At 45.5% G+C, this 19,369-nt stretch overlaps 1 protein-coding gene across 6 annotated transcripts in view; it reads right to left on the bottom strand.

The window, feature by feature from the left end:
- GYG2 (glycogenin 2) overlaps positions 1–19,369 on the bottom strand; it is a 358,634-nt gene that overhangs the window by 264,843 nt on the left and 74,422 nt on the right. For all 6 annotated transcript variants that reach the window (XM_069637039.1, XM_069637038.1, XM_069637040.1 and 3 more), the window contains one exon: positions 17,665–17,806. In XM_069637039.1, the coding sequence (XP_069493140.1) occupies positions 17,665–17,806 (142 nt within the window). The remainder of the gene's footprint in view (positions 1–17,664; positions 17,807–19,369) is intronic.

Below are 19,369 nucleotides of genomic sequence, written 5' to 3'. Positions count from 1 at the left end.
AAAGACTGTATCTACTCCAGGAGCTGGAGGATTCTTGGAGGCGAGCATGGGAGAAACTAAGACCGAATGCTTTGATTGGAGACATTTTGTGTGGAATCTATATACCTTTGTTTGGAACTCAGAAACGAATTGTTGAACCTACGGAAAAACCATGCTGTACAGAGTCAGGGAGGACGCTCACTAACCCTCTCACTATGCCGATAGTAAAAATAAACAACCTGAAGCAGATATCTTGTGTATTGTGTGTTACAGTACACATACGCGCTGGAGCAAAGGGTGCAGGGTGGGTAAAAATACATTTAAAACAGTGTGACAGAAAACCGGGGAGCAGAGTTGGGGCAAGACACCCACGGATAATACTCTGGTTGGCTCAGTCGCAGGGAGGCTGACCTTCTGAGCACTTTCAGATTCATGCCTGAAATTACATGATACTATCTGAAAAGTTCTAAAAAAGTTGACAATTGTTGTTCATTCTTGTTCACACTGACTTTGAGGAACCTTTGTTGCAGACCTACTTTACAGACCTATCTCCTACATTTGTGGGTCACTCAGCATAAAGTGACTGTAGTGAAATGTAAACAATTTCTCACAGCAAATCTGTTGTGATGACCAAAAATAAATTCATCGGAGCATTAAGGGTTATCAAAAATGATACTGCTGTATTGGCTCATGAAGGTTCGGGACTTTCTCACCTTGCTGGTCATCCTGCAGACTTACCCTTGGTAGAGGGGAAGTCATGGTAGAATCCCTTTTAATATCCTCCCTTTGTCAGCAAGTGATGGAACATCCATATCCCCTTCATAACAAACAGAAACTGCATGAATTGTAGTTTTCTTCAACAAGCTACAGCTACCAGGCATTTTGGGTACATGGACGGGAAACGTATGACTGAGTGCAAATTGTGCTGTGGCGAAGCCATTGAAATCCTCATTTTTTATTTGTCTGTGGACCTCATTATGACCCTGCCGGTCCGGTAACAATGGTGTCGGTAAGCCTACTGGCACCGTTGTTATAGTGCCGGCAGAGTGCAAGTTTGCGGTGCGGATGCCCTCCCGCCCATCAGGTCTGACCTGGCGGGCGGAACAGCACCCGCTCGCAAACTTTCACGGTAGCACCGGCACCGTTGTAAACGGTGCCGGTGCTACCGTGATCCCCATTCCCATTGAGTCCTATGGGACTCGAATGGGAATGGGATTAACATTTTTACGGCGTCTCACCCTCACTTCCAGGAATCTCCCGGTGTTTCCGTGAAGCCAAGCGCCAGAAAAAAATCACTACTCCGGCAGCAGCCTGACGGTTTTACCGGCACGGCTACCACCAGAGTTGTAGTGAGGCCCTGTGACTTTTATGTCTCGATCAGGACCAGTTATTGAAATCCTGTGCTTTGTTTTCTGAGATTTGAAACATGAAACACATGCTATAACATATTCAAGATAGGCACGGATATAATAAGTAAAAATCAAAACAGGTTATTATCATCAAGTAAGATCATAACGGTAGGGTCAAAAATCGCCAGGAAAAACACAAGTGTACATGTGATGATACCAATGAGGTCAAACAATAAGAGTACATAAAAGAAACAGAATGTGAGTCCATGAAATAAGGATAAAACATTACCAATGTGATTAGAGCGTTCAGGCAGCCACAGGTCCATGATTGTGGCATCAGATGGTTCATACATGAAAGGGAGACAGGAGGCAAGATCCACAACAACAGTAAGCATTAGTCCTGTTTTGGCTCCTCATAGCAGACTGCCGTATCCACTAAATAGTGAGTGACCATTACTACAAACCACTGGTGTCACACATCAATAAATGGTTCTGTATACAAAGAATGTGCCAGCTGTGTCTCATGCAAAGTTAGAAGAAAAGTGGAAATCAAAAATGAGAAGGTCTTTTATGCATACTACCTCACCTGAGGTTCAGTTTACTGCATGATGCAGTGGGGGAGAAGAGGGGATGGGCAGCCAATCTGGTTAACTGCACTTTCTTCTCATTTTTGATTTCCACTTTTCTTCTAACTTTGCATAATCACATTGGTAATGTTTTATCCTTATTACATGGACTCACATTCTGTTTCTTTTATGTACTCTTATTGTTTGACCTCATTGGTATCACCACATGTACACTTGTGTTTTCCCTGGCGATTTTTGGCCCTATCGTTATGAATCTTACTTGGTGATAATAACCTGTTTTGATTTTTGCTTATTATTTCCGTGCCTATCTCGAATATGTTATAGCATGTGTTTCATGTTTCAAAATTTCTACAGTTTTGCCTTGAAAAAGACCCGGTTTTGGGGTCGAAACACATGTCGGCAGACCTGTTTTAATTACATTATAAACCTTTTCAAAATCATTTAGGCTGATGACTACTACTTTCAGCTGGTCCCATACCAATCTATCCAAGCACGGACATTGAGCTGCTGAATTTGTTTCTGCCTTACTACGAGTGGGGGGGCGCAATGCAACAGAGGTTGCACCTTCTTTCTTCTGTTCACCACTTTATAGTCTAGTAGTGTCGAGGTTACTACTAGACCCTCGTGCTTGCAGCAGCCCGGACCAATGTATTATATTACTATCGATTGCCAATTTCCACTATCATTACTTTAGATCCAGCGCCTCGCACACACGGCATACCTCGATTTAGTTTTTGTTTTCTGAGATGATGCCACTATCTCTGTGACCTCAGCCTACCTATTGCTGCCAACTATTGCCCCCAGTGAACAGTATTAAAACAATTGAAATAGAGACCTTAAACTGTGTAAATGTCAGCATGGTGGCAGCTCCCGACTTTGGGCAAATCTAGGATTCCTTAGGTTTATAGGAGATGCCAAACTCTGAAAGTGCATAAGGATTTGCAATTCAACCGCGATTGCTGTAATCATCTCATTGACTTTATCCCAGTGAATGCGTTGGCGGATTTCTGTCCTTAAAATTATACAATCCTTTGATGTATTGATGGTCTGTATGCTGACGTTAATCAGTTTTGAAGCCAGAAACACTTCTTTAATAATGTCATACAATAAAAGGTAAGTTATTTATTTGCTTAGGATAAATATACAAATCAATATTCGCCCACTATTCACCAGGCTATCACTTGATCATTGTTGGGTCTCATGCTTGCTTCACTCCTCTTATCAGTTTTCCAGGGCACACTAGGGCAGCTGAAAGGTGACATGTGGCACCCTCAAATATCCATACATAAATAATTGTAAAAAGTAAGTACCACCATGGAGTATGGCTAAAAAAATAAAATAATAAATTAAGGATAACTCAATCCCTAAACCAATACAAATACATCCCCACCTCTGTCATTCCTGACCTACCAGTGTCATTTATTTTTAAATTGCCTAAATTCTGGCGAGGGGATACTCACCTTTGAAAATCCCAGTGATAAGAAAGGTCCAGTTTCCAGGTCAACAAATCATTGTGCCCTCCCCTCAGCTTGCCAGTCCTACCTCTGGCTAGAGTGCACCGTCAGATGTCAGTAGAGCTAAGCAGGCTGTGAGCTGCGGAGGTTAAATCTCTGTTAAGCGGGGAGCGTAGGTTTGGTTGTACACAGCCCTAAAAAGCTGAAATGTGTTAGTTGAGTCACTGATGGCAAATAGATGGCGAGGGCAAGATTCTGCTGCCCTGTGAGAGGTCCGCTTTTCTCTCAGGATTTTAAAGTGGTAACATCTTCTCAATGAAGAGGACATACGTTTGCATACTCTACCTACTAGGGAGGAAAGGCGACTGGCCCATTCCATAGCTGGAGAGCCATCACTCTACTCCAAAACTGATTATGATTGCCAGAAAGGAAGGCACTTTAAACCAAGGGCCTCATTATGAGTATAGCGTTAATGGGAAAACCAGTGGTATGCTACCTCTTATTTCCTATGCCACCTAATTATAAGCCGTGATCTCATGGGATATTTACAGCATGCAGTGTAGTCAATTAGGTAAATAAGCCCTATTCACCTTATGCAGTATGTAGTTCTAATATTACTCTTGGAAAAGTTTTGTGAGTCGCCTTGATGTCTTTAATGTAAGAGACCACCTGAGTCTGTTAAAGCAGGAGAAGTCCAATGACCAAAATGCCCAGGTCATTTGTTATAGGCAAGGGCAGGAGGTCATACCACCTCAAGGGCTGGTCCTCTCAAGAGGTGAAGAGGAGCAACACCAACTACATTACAGATTGCAGCAACAGGTCAATAGCTTACAGCACATACCATGGACATATTTTTCAGCCATAATTCCAATGTGCTGAGATGGGCTGGTTTGTATTCCAATGAGAGGAGGAGTCTGCTAAGGAACATGACACTCCAGCTTTACTGACAAAACCTAAGACACTCCCCCGTGGGCACTGTGAAGATTGCACTGGAAGGTATAAATTCCCAAGCAGGAGTTAGAAAGAGTGGAAAGCACTTTCAACTGCACTTTTATATTAACCTTCAAATAGAGAAGGGTGGCAAGCATGAAAAGTAATCACATATGGCTTTCATTATCCAACCGCAGAGCCTGTTTTCATGTGCGTACAGCAGCAGCGGAGGCAGATTTTGGTGCCAGGGGTGGATAATAGTGTGCCAGCGGGAGGTTGGGGGGCACAATAGGCACCAGGGTGGAGCCAGGGGGAGGCAACCGTCCCTGCTGCCCCCCTGGCTCCGCCACTGGCCTAGAGGCCAAGTTGTACGGTGATGTGTAATCTGGCTAAATGTAGAGAACAGTAACCTTTCTTAGAAACAAAATGTACCGCCATTTTAATCCGCATAAAGAGCATAACGAAATCCGACCCCCCATAGTATGAGCTCTCAAAGCCCCTGTTATTTGCCCAAGTTCATTATGAATCTGGTTTCCTCAGTCTTACATAAAAAAAGCATTAAGCTGAGCTCTATTTCAAGATGTACCTTCTACTTCTCTTGGGCGGATAGCTCAGTGGCAACGTGCTCGCCTTGGAAGCAAGACGACATGGAGCAACACAGGTTCGATCCCCGGGTCCGAGCTTAGAAACCTCTGGGTATTAAGCGTGTTATAAATAACCTATCATATCATATATGTGTGAAGCAACAGAGCCCTGCACAACAGAGGGGCACAGCAAAAGGGTACAATTATAGTTATACAGTTAGAAGGATATACTTTTGAGGGCACACTTCTAAGGACATCCAGAGGGGGAACAGAGGGATACAGGCTGGAAACACAGGCCTCGAAAGGTAGACCCAGTTTTAAATAATCTGTAGCTGTGCTGCCACTGAAGTTTTATTCTGTGAGTGACACACAGTCAGGCTTTGATAGCTGCAGGGTTGAGTCCTGCGTCCCACGTCCTCTGACCCCACCCCCCGGCACTTCCACCCTCCCTCTCCCCTGCACTTGAGTGATCTGATTGACACAAGGCCTAGTAACATTGTTGTTTTGTCCTCCTTCTGTTCCCCACCTTGTCTTGTCGCGCCTAGAAACACTTGTGTTTAAGCATGTTATAATTGACTTATCATATCAGTGATTCCCCTCCTTGTCTTCTTCTGCTTTGAAAGACGCAAAACGTGTTACCTTTTTTAATCCGCTCGGAAGACCCCAAAAGGCAGCAAATAAATTGAGCAGCTCCTACTACCTTGCTTACTCCTAGTCACTCATAGACAAAGTAAGGGATAGAGCAGACCATTGTATTTTGTGTTTGCTTTTATTAATGGGATGTATGTGTTTTGACCAGGAATACTTACATGAACGATAACAGACAGTGGGGCAGTCCTGAGTCAGGCGCCGTAAAATGGAGGGATTGACAGTTGGTTGAAGGCTGGACGAGGATGAGGGATAATAGTAAAGCTAAGGGTGACAGAACAGGCACTTAATACAGAGAGGTTACAATAGGTATCATGTACCGTTGAAAGGGGCCCCTTGGGGACCCTGACGTCTATGGAAACAAGGCGGGTCACCACACACGATAGAGATGCCAGACACAAGGTTGTATTCCCAAAGCTAGGGTTTTATTGCAAAGCAAAAGTCTCAGTTGGCCAACTCGGTCTCACGCCCCGCGATGTGTATCTCTAGACCTCGAGGGACGCAGGAGAGTGAATTACGTACATCAGTTACATGTATACAAAATGCATATCGACATGAATTACGTACATCAGTTACATGTATACAAAATGCATATCAAACAATCAGCTATGACATGTTTAACACCCCTCTTTATTGGGTTTCTTTGAACTTGGTGTGATGATGGACATCTCCGACCACTATGACACCTTCAAACATCTATTCTAGTAACAATTTGCAATTTGTGAGTGCGTAGGCATCTTTCGGTTATTGAATAGAACACAGCGCTTCTGTTCTTGGAAGCGAACTACATACGGGGGGAGTTGCATTCCGGACCTTGCTATCTATCAGGTGCTATTCGCGTCCTGGGAGCCGACATGCTCTTAGCGGGCTCAGCAAAGGGGGGCCGTTAGAAAAGCATAATTTAAGCCTTTAGCGGTATTATTCTAACATATTATACCATATAACGAGACTGGCTGGCAGCTGTGAAATGATTAAATGCCCTGCAGCTCTGCTTCAAGGCTACATTAAGGAGAGAGCCGGGCATTCTCCCTGGCGCTGCCTACGTTTGTGTTTCAGCGAACTCTTGTTATCCTCACGGCCCTGTGGCCTTGTCCTTTTCACATATGGACAACAATGTTCCACAGTCGAGCAGTGTAAGCGGAAAATATACTGCGAAGCAATAGGAACAGAAAGCAATGAGCAATGGTTAGAAAACAAAATAGCGATTCTTGTCACATCAAAATGGCCGTTCATTGGCAAACTCGAAAACCTATATTCTGTCGTATCGTGCATGAGACGGTTGGCCCACGGCCACCAAAATGCGTTTGCGGTCTCAAAGTAGAGGTATCCGTATTTCTAGACTGACAAACCCTCCTTTGGCCGAATGCCAAACATCTCATCTATTTATTGAAACCTCCTCTAGTGATGATGAATCTGAAGTACTTATATCTGAGCCTTGCATGCTATCGTGGACATCTTTGTCTTCATCAATATATATACCTGTGTTCTAATTAGACATTCCTTCAAGTCTGCCCCCACCTGTTTTAGCAACAATAATTCATTCACCATCTCCTTCTGCCCCGGCGATGGTAACTGCTGCCGTTTATTATGCAACCCCTTTTTCCCCTTCTCAGGTCTCCCGACTTTCCTACTCGTACACCCAGGTGTAGTATACATTTCGGCACAGTCATTATCTAATTCATCTTTAAGCTCAAAAAGTCTATACACATGTTCTCTCACTTCTTCATCCCTCTCCCTACAGCGTGCTAATGCATTCAAATCTAACAATCGCTGCGGTGGTAATTTCCCAATTAGCTGTTTCCATCTCTCCACCAAATATTCACCCATGCATTCCAACACTACCTGTCTTTCATTGCTTCTACGAAAGTCATATATCGAAGCCAATGTTGCCGTCCCATCATTCCCGTCTATATACATCTCTGCCTGTTGCTGCAATTCCACCTTCCTTTCTTTGCTGACTGCGCTGCGGGTTACCCTTGTGCACTCCCGTTGGTCAGTCCGGCCTCTTGCCCCGTGGTTTCAACTTGAACCCCGTGAGGAACGGGCGGTACCGAGTCTGTGTCTAAGGCGGGAGGTGCGGATGGGACAATGGGAACAGCGAGTGCCTGTTGTGGGCCTGGTTGGCTAGTAGGAAGTGTTAGGTGTGCGGTCTGTGGCTGTGGGAGGGCTTGAGCTACCGGAGGGGGAGCTTGGGCTACAGGTGGGGTCTGGGCAATAGCTACTGACGTGTCTGGTCTTACTTCTGATCTTGGGCCTTGTTTTGTATGGGTCAATATATTTTCTATCAATTCATCTGCCATGTGTAATTCTCGTTGTGGGTATATCTTTTCTACATTCAACTGGTCATGCCTGCCTGCCCTTCTTAGACTCTCAGTCCAATCCTCCTCTTCTTTTTCTTCCGCTACCTCACCTTTTGATTTATGCCTGCGTGCATGCTTTGCTCTGCTTTTAAATCGGAGCATTGCTTCCTTTCTCCAGTCTTTAATAGTCTCAAATGCTGCAGGACGCGCTTTCTTTCTTATCAACACCCTTTCCAAGTTATCTATCCTCGCCATCTCAAAACTACAATTAATCGGCCACTGATGGTCTTGTTGCTTTCTGGTTTGCCTATGCCAAGTCTCACAGAATATTATCGCACCCACTCCATACTTCACATACATCTCATACGCCGGCGTTCCCCCAGGTGGTACAATTTGGCCATTTTCCAAAGATTGTCTACCACAGCGGAAAAACCCTGCTAAGGTGGACAATACCCCAGGCATGTTTCAACCTTCCCCCTGGTTAATCAACCTTACCTAGGGCGTATGATTTTGCAAAGTCAACTCTCAACCAATATCAGGATACTTTGAATCGGGGAATGACTCACCTGATAAATCAAGTCGTCTGTATACTGACGCACCAAAGGACGTCGTGTCTGCGTTTCTTGGCTTCCACCTCGTTTCGGGACCCTCGCCTCCTTATTCTCTAGCCAGGCACGTCGATCAGGGATCAGATGTGTGCAGATCTGCAAAGGAGTCTCATCACTTTTACAGGGCGCCCCGAACAACTCTTGATCCCGGCTCGATCGTCCCGTCCTCACCGTTCTCTGCCTTTCTCAATTACAACATTACGCGAAGGAACAAGTGGGGGAGGGTCCCTGTTCGGGCACCATCTCAAAAGGGGCCCCTAGGGGACCCTGATGTCTATGGAAACAAGGCAGGCACCACACACGATAGAAACGCCAGACACAAGGTTGTATTCCCAAAGCTAGGGTTTTATTGCAAAGCAAAAGTCTCAGTTGGCCAACTCGGTCTCACGCCCCGCGACATGTATCTCTAGACCTCGAGGGACGCAAGAGAGTGAATTACGTACATCAGTTACATATATACAAAATGCATATCAAACAATCAGCTATGACATGTTTAACACCCCTCTTTATTGGGTTTCTTTGAACTTGGTGTGATGATGGACATCTCCGACCACTATGACACCTTCAAACACCTATTCTAGTAACAATTTGCAATTTGTGAGTGCGTAGGCATCTTTCGGTTATTGAATAGAACATGGCGCTTCTGTTCTTGGAAGCGAACTACATACGGGGGGAGTTGAATTCCGGACCTTGCTATCTACCAGGTGCTATTCGCGTCCTGGGAGCTGACATGCTCTTAGCGGGCTCAGCAAAGGGGGGCCGATAGAAAAGCATAATTCAAGCCTTTAGCTGTATTATTCTAACATATTCTACCATATAACGATACTGGCTGGCAGCTGTGAAATGATTAAATGCCCTGCAGCTCTGCTTCAAGGCTACATTAAGGAGGGAGCCGGGCATTCTTCCTGGCGCTGCCTACGTTTGTGTTTCAGTGAACTCTTGTTATCCTCACGGCCCTGTGGCCTTGTCCTTTTCACATACGGACAACAATGTTCCACAGTCGAGCAGTATAAGCGGAAAATATACTGCAAAGCAATAGGAACAGAAAGCAATGAGCAATGGTTAGAAAACAAAATGGCGATTCTTGTTACATCAAAATGGCCGTTCATTGGCAAACTCGAAAACCTATATTCTGTCGTATCGTGCATGAGACAGTTGGCCCACGGCCACCAAAATGCGTTTGCGGTCTCAAAGTAGAGGTATCCGTATTTCTAGACTGACAAACCCTCCTTTGGCCGTATGCCAAACGTCTCATCTATTTATTGAAACCTCCTCTAGTGATGATGAATCTGAAGTACTTATATCTGAGCCTTGCATGCTATCGTGGACATCATTGTCTTCATCAATATCTATTGTCATCAACTCTTTCACTGCTCTCATCTGATACCGTAGGGAGGAAAGGGAGGAGGCATGAACTGGGATTAGGTGTGCGGGGGGTCTCCTCAAGTCTGAGAAGATGGAGCTTCACTGATGACTTTAATTAATAGATAGTTGTGCAGTTTTTGATGTGAAGCAGAAGGGAGAGAGTGAAGCGGTGGAACAGAATTGAGAGAGGGCACAAAGAGGGTGGGGAGTGAGTAGGAGTGGAACGAATGTGAGGGAATGGTGTGAAAGATAGCATTTGCCAGATAGGGGTGAATAGGTCCGTACTGGGATTTAAAGGCAAGCAGCAGTAATTTTAGGAGAGAGCGATTTTGCATTGAGATCCAACCAGCATGAAGGAAATTTTAGAGGTCGGAGAAGAGCAGGGAAAGATTGTATATGATGCGGGTAGCAAAGTTGAAAGCCTTATTGAGCTGAAAGAAGGATTTGAGAGGAAGACCCATAAGGAGGATGGCATAATTGTCCAGGCGGCTCAGTGCCAGAGTAGTGATGAGGGTTTTAGAGGAGTTGAAGGAATTGAAGGCCAAGGTAGTGGACCTTGAGAGGAAAGTTGCCATACTTGAGGCGAGAGCCGAGGAAGCCGATGGGCGGGCCAGACGGGGCAACATCAGAATACTAGGAGTGTCAGAAGGCGATGAAGGCCAAAACCCAACTGCATACACAGAGTCCCTACTGCAACAGGAAATAGGCACTGAAAAACTCACACAAGGATTCGCAGTAGAAAGGGCCACACAGGTCCCTCCAAAAGACCCCCACCCCCAGGCTCACATCCTCGCCCCATGATTGCCAAAATACTCAAGTTCCAGGACAGAGAAACCATCCTGAAGTACTCCAGAGAGGGAGGCCCCATAGAACGCATAAACTCTAAGATAACCACTTACCCAGACTATACCCCAAAGGTGCAAAGAGACAGGAACTCATTTGTGCTAATTAAGGCTAGGCTCCGGCAGTTAAACCTGAAATACATGCTGCTTTACCCATCAAGATTAAAGGTCATCTTCAAGGGACGTGCGATCTTCCTGGAGTCTCCAGCAGTTGCCAATATGTGGATGGAAGATAATAACCTCGCAGAAGGCGGAGAGCCCTACCCCAGAGACAAATGAGAAAAGCCATGGAACGAGACACACGAAAAGCAAATACTTGCTGTACTGCAACCCCACCATAAACATACACAACCTGCAACCACGGAAGTAACTTACATTACAGTTAGCAGGATAGATGCGGCCCTCGTTTGGCCTCACACCAGACACCGGACTTAACCCCCACGAACAGATCAGGACAGGCCAGTTGCCTGACCGAGCCCGCTCGAGCCCGATACCCGGATGGGTCCCGACGGCGCAAGTGCGCCTGAGCACAGCAAGGACAATGCAGTCGCTGGGCGCACCAGTTCCAGTTACGTTAAATGTTAATAAAGTTTACACAGTCTTCATACCACCACATTCGAAAAGGTAGAGGTTAGGACCACCACAGCTCCTGAATACAGGCAGAACCGAGAGTCGGAAGTCAAATCCCGCTGATGGGAAATGGAGACCATTGAGTAATGCCAGTATGGGTAGAACTGGAAGATGCATCTCTTCACCCCAATGGCATTACAACTGAAAGTGATGACGTGGAACGTGAGGGGATGAACCTGAGAAGGAATGGGATTCAATCCCATCTCCGGAAAAGAAGATCTCAATTGCAATGCTTCAAGAGACCCACCTATCGGCGGAGTCCTCATCCAAGTGAGCAGAACGATGGGGAGGCATCGGAAGGGGAGCACCCTATTCTAGCTATGCTCAAGGAGTTTTTAAGTGGGTGAATCCGGCCATACCATTTCAGCTACTAGGCATGGAGGCCGACAGGGAAGGCAGGTACCTAAAAGTGTGGGGGACCATCGAGCACACCGCAATCTGCCTAGTGAACTCCTACTTTCCTCAACATGGAATACCTTCACACCTTAAAATGATATGCACTAAAATAGCTCACCACAGAGAAGGCATCTTCATATGGGGAGGTGATTTCAACTGCGTTAGGAATGGAGAAATAGATAGATCAACGCCTCCCCAACACCCACATAACGCTGCCACCCTAGCACTCAACAATACTTTGGAACACCTTGACTTGGTGAACATTTGGAGAGTACAACATCCCGACGAGAGAAGTTATTCATTATACTCGGCCCCACACAAGATCCACACGCGGATTGATCATCTGTTCATCGACAGGGAACAAATCTCATTGGCAGACACCACCGCATACTTAGGCAGATCGATCTCCGATCACTCACCATTAATAATGCAATGGAAACTAAGAGGACCCAGACCACCGATTCTGACATGGAGATTGCCCACTGCAGCGCTCACGGACTGTGAATTCAGAGAAGATCTCGGAGCCAAACTACAGGATTATATAGACAACAACAAAGGCTCTGTAACAAGATGGAGTACGCTATGGGAGGCGATGAAAGTGGTGACACGAGGTGAAGCGATATCTGGAGCGGGTGGTATCAGAAGATACCTGATGGCTGCACTGGAGGAACGAGAAGTGGAAATAACGCGCCTTGAGTCCTGCTTGGACACCACACCGGAGACAGAGGTGACTCTGCAAGAGCTCCATGAGGAATGCCGAACAGCCTGGGATAGATTAGCCATATTTGACTACGTAACGGGCACCGCCATGGCCCACAAGGAAGCCGATAAACCAGGCAGATTACTAGCCTGGTTGTGCAAGCGCAAACAACCAAGACACTTCCCAACAGAGATCAAAGATGAAAGCGGGACAACATACAAGTCTCAACAGGATATACATACTGCATTCGCGGAATTCTACTCCAGACTCTACTCCCACGACAATCATATACCCAGAGAGGAAATCAAGGCCACCCTGGAAGAGATCCGGCTCCCTAGACTGACCGAGGAACAAAAAGAGGCATTAGAGGCTGAGATCACCACAGAAGATATCACGGAAGCAATTAGATCCCTAGCCACTTGCAAGACTCCCGGCAGTGACGGCCTCCCACCTGAATTTTACAAGGCATACAAAGCGACTATCACCCCAATACTGCACGAGGTCTTTATGGAGGCATACGAGAATGGAATTCTCCCCAACATCATGAAGGAAACAATCATAATCCCCATACCTAAACCAAACAAGCCACCCAATGACTGTGATTCCTATCGCCCACTAGCGATGTTAAACTATGATAGCAAGATCCTGACTACTATTCTAGCCAAGAGACTTGCGAAGGTGCTGGGGACCTTAATACACGACGACCAGAACGGATTCGTCCTGGGACGCAACACTACGGCTAACCTGAGGAGGCTCCAGCATGTCATGGCGGAAACCCATGCAAGAAATGAAGACCTAGCGGTGTTATCACTTGATGCCATCAAGGCCTTCGATTCCATATTCTGGGAATGGCTGATTGAAGTGTTGAGGTAATTCGGATTCGGAGAGGGCTTTGTGAGATGGGTAAAAGTACTGTACAACTCACCTATTTTAAGAGTGAAAACTGGCGGAATAATTTCAAAACCCTGGGCGATACAATGAGGTACCAGGCAGGGATGCCCATTGTCGCCGATGTTATACATCTTAGGCCTGGAACCGATTGCCATCTATTTCAGGGAGAAGTTTTTCGACACAGGCATAAAACTGGGCAATCATAATAGCCCTATATGCGGACGACGTACTCTTATACTTGAAGGACCTGCACGTAAATGCACAAGTCATGCTGGATGTTCTCGACAACTACGAACTCTAATCAGGGATCAAGTTCAGCAGATCGAAATCCTGCGCATTCCCGCTGGCTAGGGTCAGAGGTCTGGAAGAGACCGACTTACCGGAGGTGGGAATAAAATGGCAACCTGAGGTATTTCGGTACCTGGCAATTAACATAAAACACACTCCGGAGCTTACACATGACCATAACACTGAAATAGCAATGAAAGGACTCGGCAATTCCATGAAATTCTGGTCGAAACTACCACTTGCCATGATGGGCAGAGCACCCATTGTGAAAATGATAATCCTCCCACGATTTCTGTACTACTTCATAAACATCTGCTACTACATCCGCCCGCCCTTTTTCAAGAAGCTGGAAACACTAATTAGAGACTTCCTATGGGGCCCATCCAGGCACAAACTGCCCCTGTCAATTCTCATGCTGCGTCACAAAGAAGGTGGGGAGCAACTCCCCGATCTACAAATGTACTACTTTGCAGCGCAGCTCAGCCATGTGATGAGGTGGCTCCATGATGAGTCGAACACTGAGTCGGAATTACTAAAACAGACACCCTCTAAACTCTTCCCGAAAGAAACACTCTGGAACCCACTGAAACAGATGCGTGATGTACCCATGATTGCAAAATTAGGCAGACTGATTTGGACCAGATCCTGCTCTACCATACAATTGAGTCATCCACACTCTCCCAATACCCGCATCCTGGTAGACACATGTAAAACCACAACAGACCTCAAGGTGGCGAGAAGCTGGGAGAGAGCTTGGATCTACGCATGGGGGGGACATGTTCGAGGATGGCAAATTCAGAGACTTTGAATCAATGCTGGTGACAGAGGGACACACAAGCGGCCAATTCCTGTGGTACCATTGTCTCAGGCAGGTGCGATTGGCCAGAGGAACCCAACCCAGATCCTTTACTACAAGAGATGCATGAACTGGCAGATGGCTGGAAGCCGGTGACCCGGCTCTACAGCTGATTGATGGACAGACCCAACCCCAAAAGCGCAGCACTGAAGGAGAGGTGGGAAGCTGATTTAGGGGCCACACTGACGGACAAAGAATGGGAAAGAATACTGCTTTACCCCAAGGAGGTGTCTAGGAACACCAGATTTAGACAAATACAACTGAATGTCCTTTACAGGACGTACATGACCCCGCAAAGGGTGGCCTGCTTCAATAAAAAGGCATCGCCAAACTGCCCCTGGTGTGGTAACGACACAGCTGATCTGCTCCACATGTTCTGGACTTGCAGCAAGGCGACGAGACTCTGGTCCAAAGTAAAGCAGACCTGCACTAGCGCAGGCGTTACCAGATACAATTGGGACCCGAAAGAATGCTTACTGGGAGCCCACCCCAGAATGAGCAAGTACAAACATGTAGTCAAGCTGATAGACATATCCTGCATCCTTGCAAAAAGAACCATAGCAATGGCTTGGAAGTCGTCTGGGGGCCTGAGATAGGAACGCTGGATCAAGGAATTGGAGAGGTGGACTGAAGCAGAGACTAGAGCGTGGCAAGATGGGGCCACCACTGGAAACGACGACACAAACAACACCCTCGAATCATAGAAGGCCCTTCTCCGAGACATACCCTTCACCGCAGACCACAAACCCCCCTGAGGGGATTGCTCGAAGCTATACAACGCATGGAAAAGACTTACCCAACCTCCTGAAGTCGCCTGACTTAGACCTCTCTCGGCGCCTGAACGTTTGCCCCCTTATACCCCTGCCCCGGAACAGAAGCTGAAGATATAATTGCGACAAATGAAGACTGTGCTGTTTATTGTTTATTATGTTGTTATTTGTTAAATGTTTCAATATACGCAATTAGACGTATTACCAATTACTAACCTGCAATGTCTACATGACCAAATGCCAATAAAATACGTTTAAAATAAAAATGAGAGGAGTTGAAGGTACAGAGGGGAACGATTTTATGGCCATTAAGAAGGTTTAGCCTTGGTAATAAAGTGGTAAAGATGGAGATCACTATCAAAGATGGGACCAAGGTTGCTTTGGCCTTGGGTGAAGGGGGGAATAGGTCAAAGCAAAGGAGATGGGCACAGGTAGGAGGAGGGCATTAGTGACAGGAAGGTAGAGTTCTTCTGTTTCAGAAGAGTTCTGCATAAGGAATCATTATAACGTACCAATGGTGGATGGCAGTTAAAAATACAGAGAGAAAAGTCAAGAGTAAATGTAGGGAAATAGAATATTTGAGTATCGTCAGGAAAGTGAAAGAAAGGAGAACCCAAATGAGACGTGGTGCAAGGCACAAAGAGAAGAGGGCAGAGAGCAGAGCTTTGGAGGACATCAACATAGAAAGGGGTTGGTTAGTAAACAGTAGTGTTCCAGGATATTGAGAAGGTTCAGTGCATAAAATACAAGGATATTTAAGAGCAGTGCCCTGGATGCGACAGTCTGTCAGAGTCTGAATAAGACAGAGGTGATCAACCAGGGCAAACACATCCAAGAGGATGAGTGAGATAAAGATGGAAGGTACTGTGGAGTGGTGAGCAGAGGTGAGGAAGTTAGATACATGGATGAGTGACATTTCAGGGGAATGCCAGCTGTGGAATCCAGATTGTGACAGGTCACTGGGATTCTCAGCATCGAGATAGTTAAAGAGAAGCTGTTCAAGGACTTTAGAGCAGTTTGGGGAGAAGAGAAGCTGGGTGTAGTTCTCTGGAGTACCAATATCAGCTGTTATTTTTTGGTGATGACAGCAGCCATTTTAAAGCTGGCTGGGAGGACACCAACAGAAAGAGAGAGGTTGAAGAGAGAGGAGAGGTGGGGACCAGTGAGAGATACCAGTCTGACTGCTTGAGGGGGCAAATGGGTCCATGGCAGCACATCAGTGGTTGGCAGTCCAGGGAATGAAGATTTATAAGTGAGGTTTGGTGAAATGAGTCTAAGGAGGAGGTGGTGTAAAGAGGTGGAGGGGGGGAAGGAAGCAGGATTTCGACAATTTCAGAGAAGTAGGCTGCAAAGCAGCCAGAAGGTATTGCTGTGGGGCGTGAAGGAGCCAGCATGGCTCATCTAATCAAGAGTTTGATTAGATGAGAGTAGAATGCTGATTAGAGGTGTCTGATAGGATGTTTTTGGCAGAGTGGAGGACTGATATGAAGGAGAGGAGGGAATTCTTGTAAAACAAGAGAAGAGCGGGGTGCAGTCTTTCCACCACTTGAATAGGTAGCAATGCATTTCCTTTTTAAAAAAGGTGGATCTGGGTTGTCAGCCAGGGTTGAGGGCATGGGGTATAAAAGGGTGAATGTACGAGGGAACAGTGTAAATGAAAGGGTTGGTGAAGAGACAGATTACATTTGGGGAATGCCTTGTCAACGGAGGAGGCCATGGGAGAGGCAAGAGAGAGAGGAGAGGACCTGATATCAGCTAGGTGAGCAGCTTGGCAATTCGGGTTACACTTATATATAGAGCTAGGGGCCGAGAGATAGGAGTAAGAATGGAGGGCACAGAGTTGTTCAAGTGGAGGATAGCGTGGTCAGATGGGGAGGGATTAACAGTGAGAGTAAAGTGGGAGATTGGGGAGGAGAGGAAGACGAGATCAAAAGAATTGCTATGGGAGCCAGTAGGTTGCAGGGGGAGGTCAAACAGTGATTCGAGAGGTAAGAATATGGTTTAGTTGAAGATACAGGAAATATTTTGGGCAGTTTAAGCTCCCCATTACTACAATTGGGATTGCAGTAGGCAGTGACTCAATGGGGTTATCGAGTTCAGTGAAGAAAGGACCTTGAGTAATGGGGAAGATAGGGGTAAATGGTAAATGAGGAGAATAGTGAAAGGAGTGGGGGCAAGGAATCAAATGGTGATTATGGGCAAATTTAGTGACATGACGTTAAGGATATTTGCCTTGTAGCTGCAACCACAGCAACATTCAGCTGTCAAAAAATATCCCTTTGCTCAATGACGGGGGAGGGAAGGGTGGAGAGAATCCTTGCATGTTGAAAGCTGTTGGATGCAGGGGGCATTTGCAGATGTGTGTATATATCAATGGAATGTACTGGTTGGGGCTTGAAAGTAGATATTGAGAAGCGATTCCAAACAAACAAAAATGCAGGAAGATACTTTCATACAACCAATTTCTTTGTGGCACCGATGACTTACCTCATCTTCTTTGTAACCTGAGGTGCAATCAGTATCGCTAGCTTTCTGGATGTCCTGTGATTCCTCAAGGACTGTCCAAGGACCAGCGCTCCTTGGCAGTAAATATCATCTGTGCTGAGGGTCACAAAGGCTTGGTCTGTCACTAAAAAGAATAGCAAGGAAAACAGTTTCAAATACTTTGTGTAAGTATTCTTCACTTGTGTTGACAAGAAGCAAACATTGAATCAGGTCTTACCTTTTACAAACCAAAATATTCTCCCATTGGGAGTAAATTGCATAGTTAATTAATTTTGATATATTGAAAAGAAATCCTTATGATTACACGAAATGCAGCAAAGACTGAACTTCAAATGAAGGGTCACCCACCTTGAGAATAATATCACTATTTGATGCATTCATCTAGATAATTCTTGCAGTCCAGAATTCCATTAATAAAATACAACGATCCTACAGGTCTCGAAAAGTGCACTCGCCACTAGTCATTGTTGAGTGATAATTGACTCTTGGAGATTAACAAATTATGTACTCTGAGCACTTGCAACACTGATGGGGAGTGACTGTTTTAGGCCTGGCTAGTATGCCACTAGTAGGTCACTGCATATAATTATCTTAGCATGCCTGAGCATTCAGAACTGATCATGTGCCCAGCCATCCTGAGCATGTGCCCAGCCATCCTGAGTATGTGCCAAGCCATCCTGAGCATGTGCCCAGCCATCCTTTCCCTGAAACCCATCTAAACTTCTATACAGGGAAAGGGAACATTATCATTGGATGGCCCTTGGACCAAAATGGAGAGAGTGATGTGGTCATTATACCCTCACATCCAAACACTACAGCTTACAAAAATGTTAATGTCATGGTGAGTGTTGTGAAAAATGAAATAAGCACCAAGCCCAGTGAGCACTTAGCACTTAGTGGTTCAATCCTACAACCTTTTTTAACAAAGACATATTTGTCAAATATGAATATCTGAAGTCATTCTTATGTTCTTTGATTTCATGCAAAGGGGGTTTAAACTTTTTACTGGTGCTATTCATCCACTTCCCCTTTTCCAGGCTCTCCACCTCAGATTAACTTTCTATAAGAAATTATACAATAAGGTTGGGAAGGGTTTATTCGACCATCAACTTTTTCTTTGCCGAATAATGGCTGTTTGACAACTGTAATCAGCTGAGCATTATATCTACTCTTTTAAGAGAGCATTCCATGTTAGTGGCTACGTTTATGTTGGGAGCCTACTGTGGAGACGGATTTGACAGTAAATGCGGCAGATAATCGCCTTGTTTAGAATGTGGCTCTTGCGGATAAGGTTAACGACTCTCTGATGAATTTCCTGATTTCAGCTACTGCGGACTGGACATTTTATACACTGTCAGCGCATCATTTTGCAATTTTGTCAGGGAGTTAATTGAGCCTCACCAACAGCGTTGCAACCGTCTACATTTAAATAAACATCAAAAGCATTCTCATATCTATAACGTAGAGGTGGCTAAACGAAAGCGTGAAATGAGGAAAAATGTCAGGTGATCATTGAAGTGGCCCGACCTTTCTCCAAAAAGGATGATTGACAAGGTCAAATGTATACGTCTAGCGTATAGAAGCTGGCTGCGACATGGTCGAGTAAAACGATCCAGGACGATGCAGAGGCTATGTTTGAATCTTTACGTAATAAATGATCACAAGCTTTTTAGCAATTAATGAATAA

This window comes from Ambystoma mexicanum, chromosome 7p (genome assembly GCF_040938575.1).
Source record: "Ambystoma mexicanum isolate Mex_15411 chromosome 7p, UKY_AmexF1_1, whole genome shotgun sequence".
Lineage (NCBI taxonomy): Eukaryota > Metazoa > Chordata > Amphibia > Caudata > Ambystomatidae > Ambystoma > Ambystoma mexicanum.
This window is presented reverse-complemented; position numbering and strand designations above follow the sequence as displayed.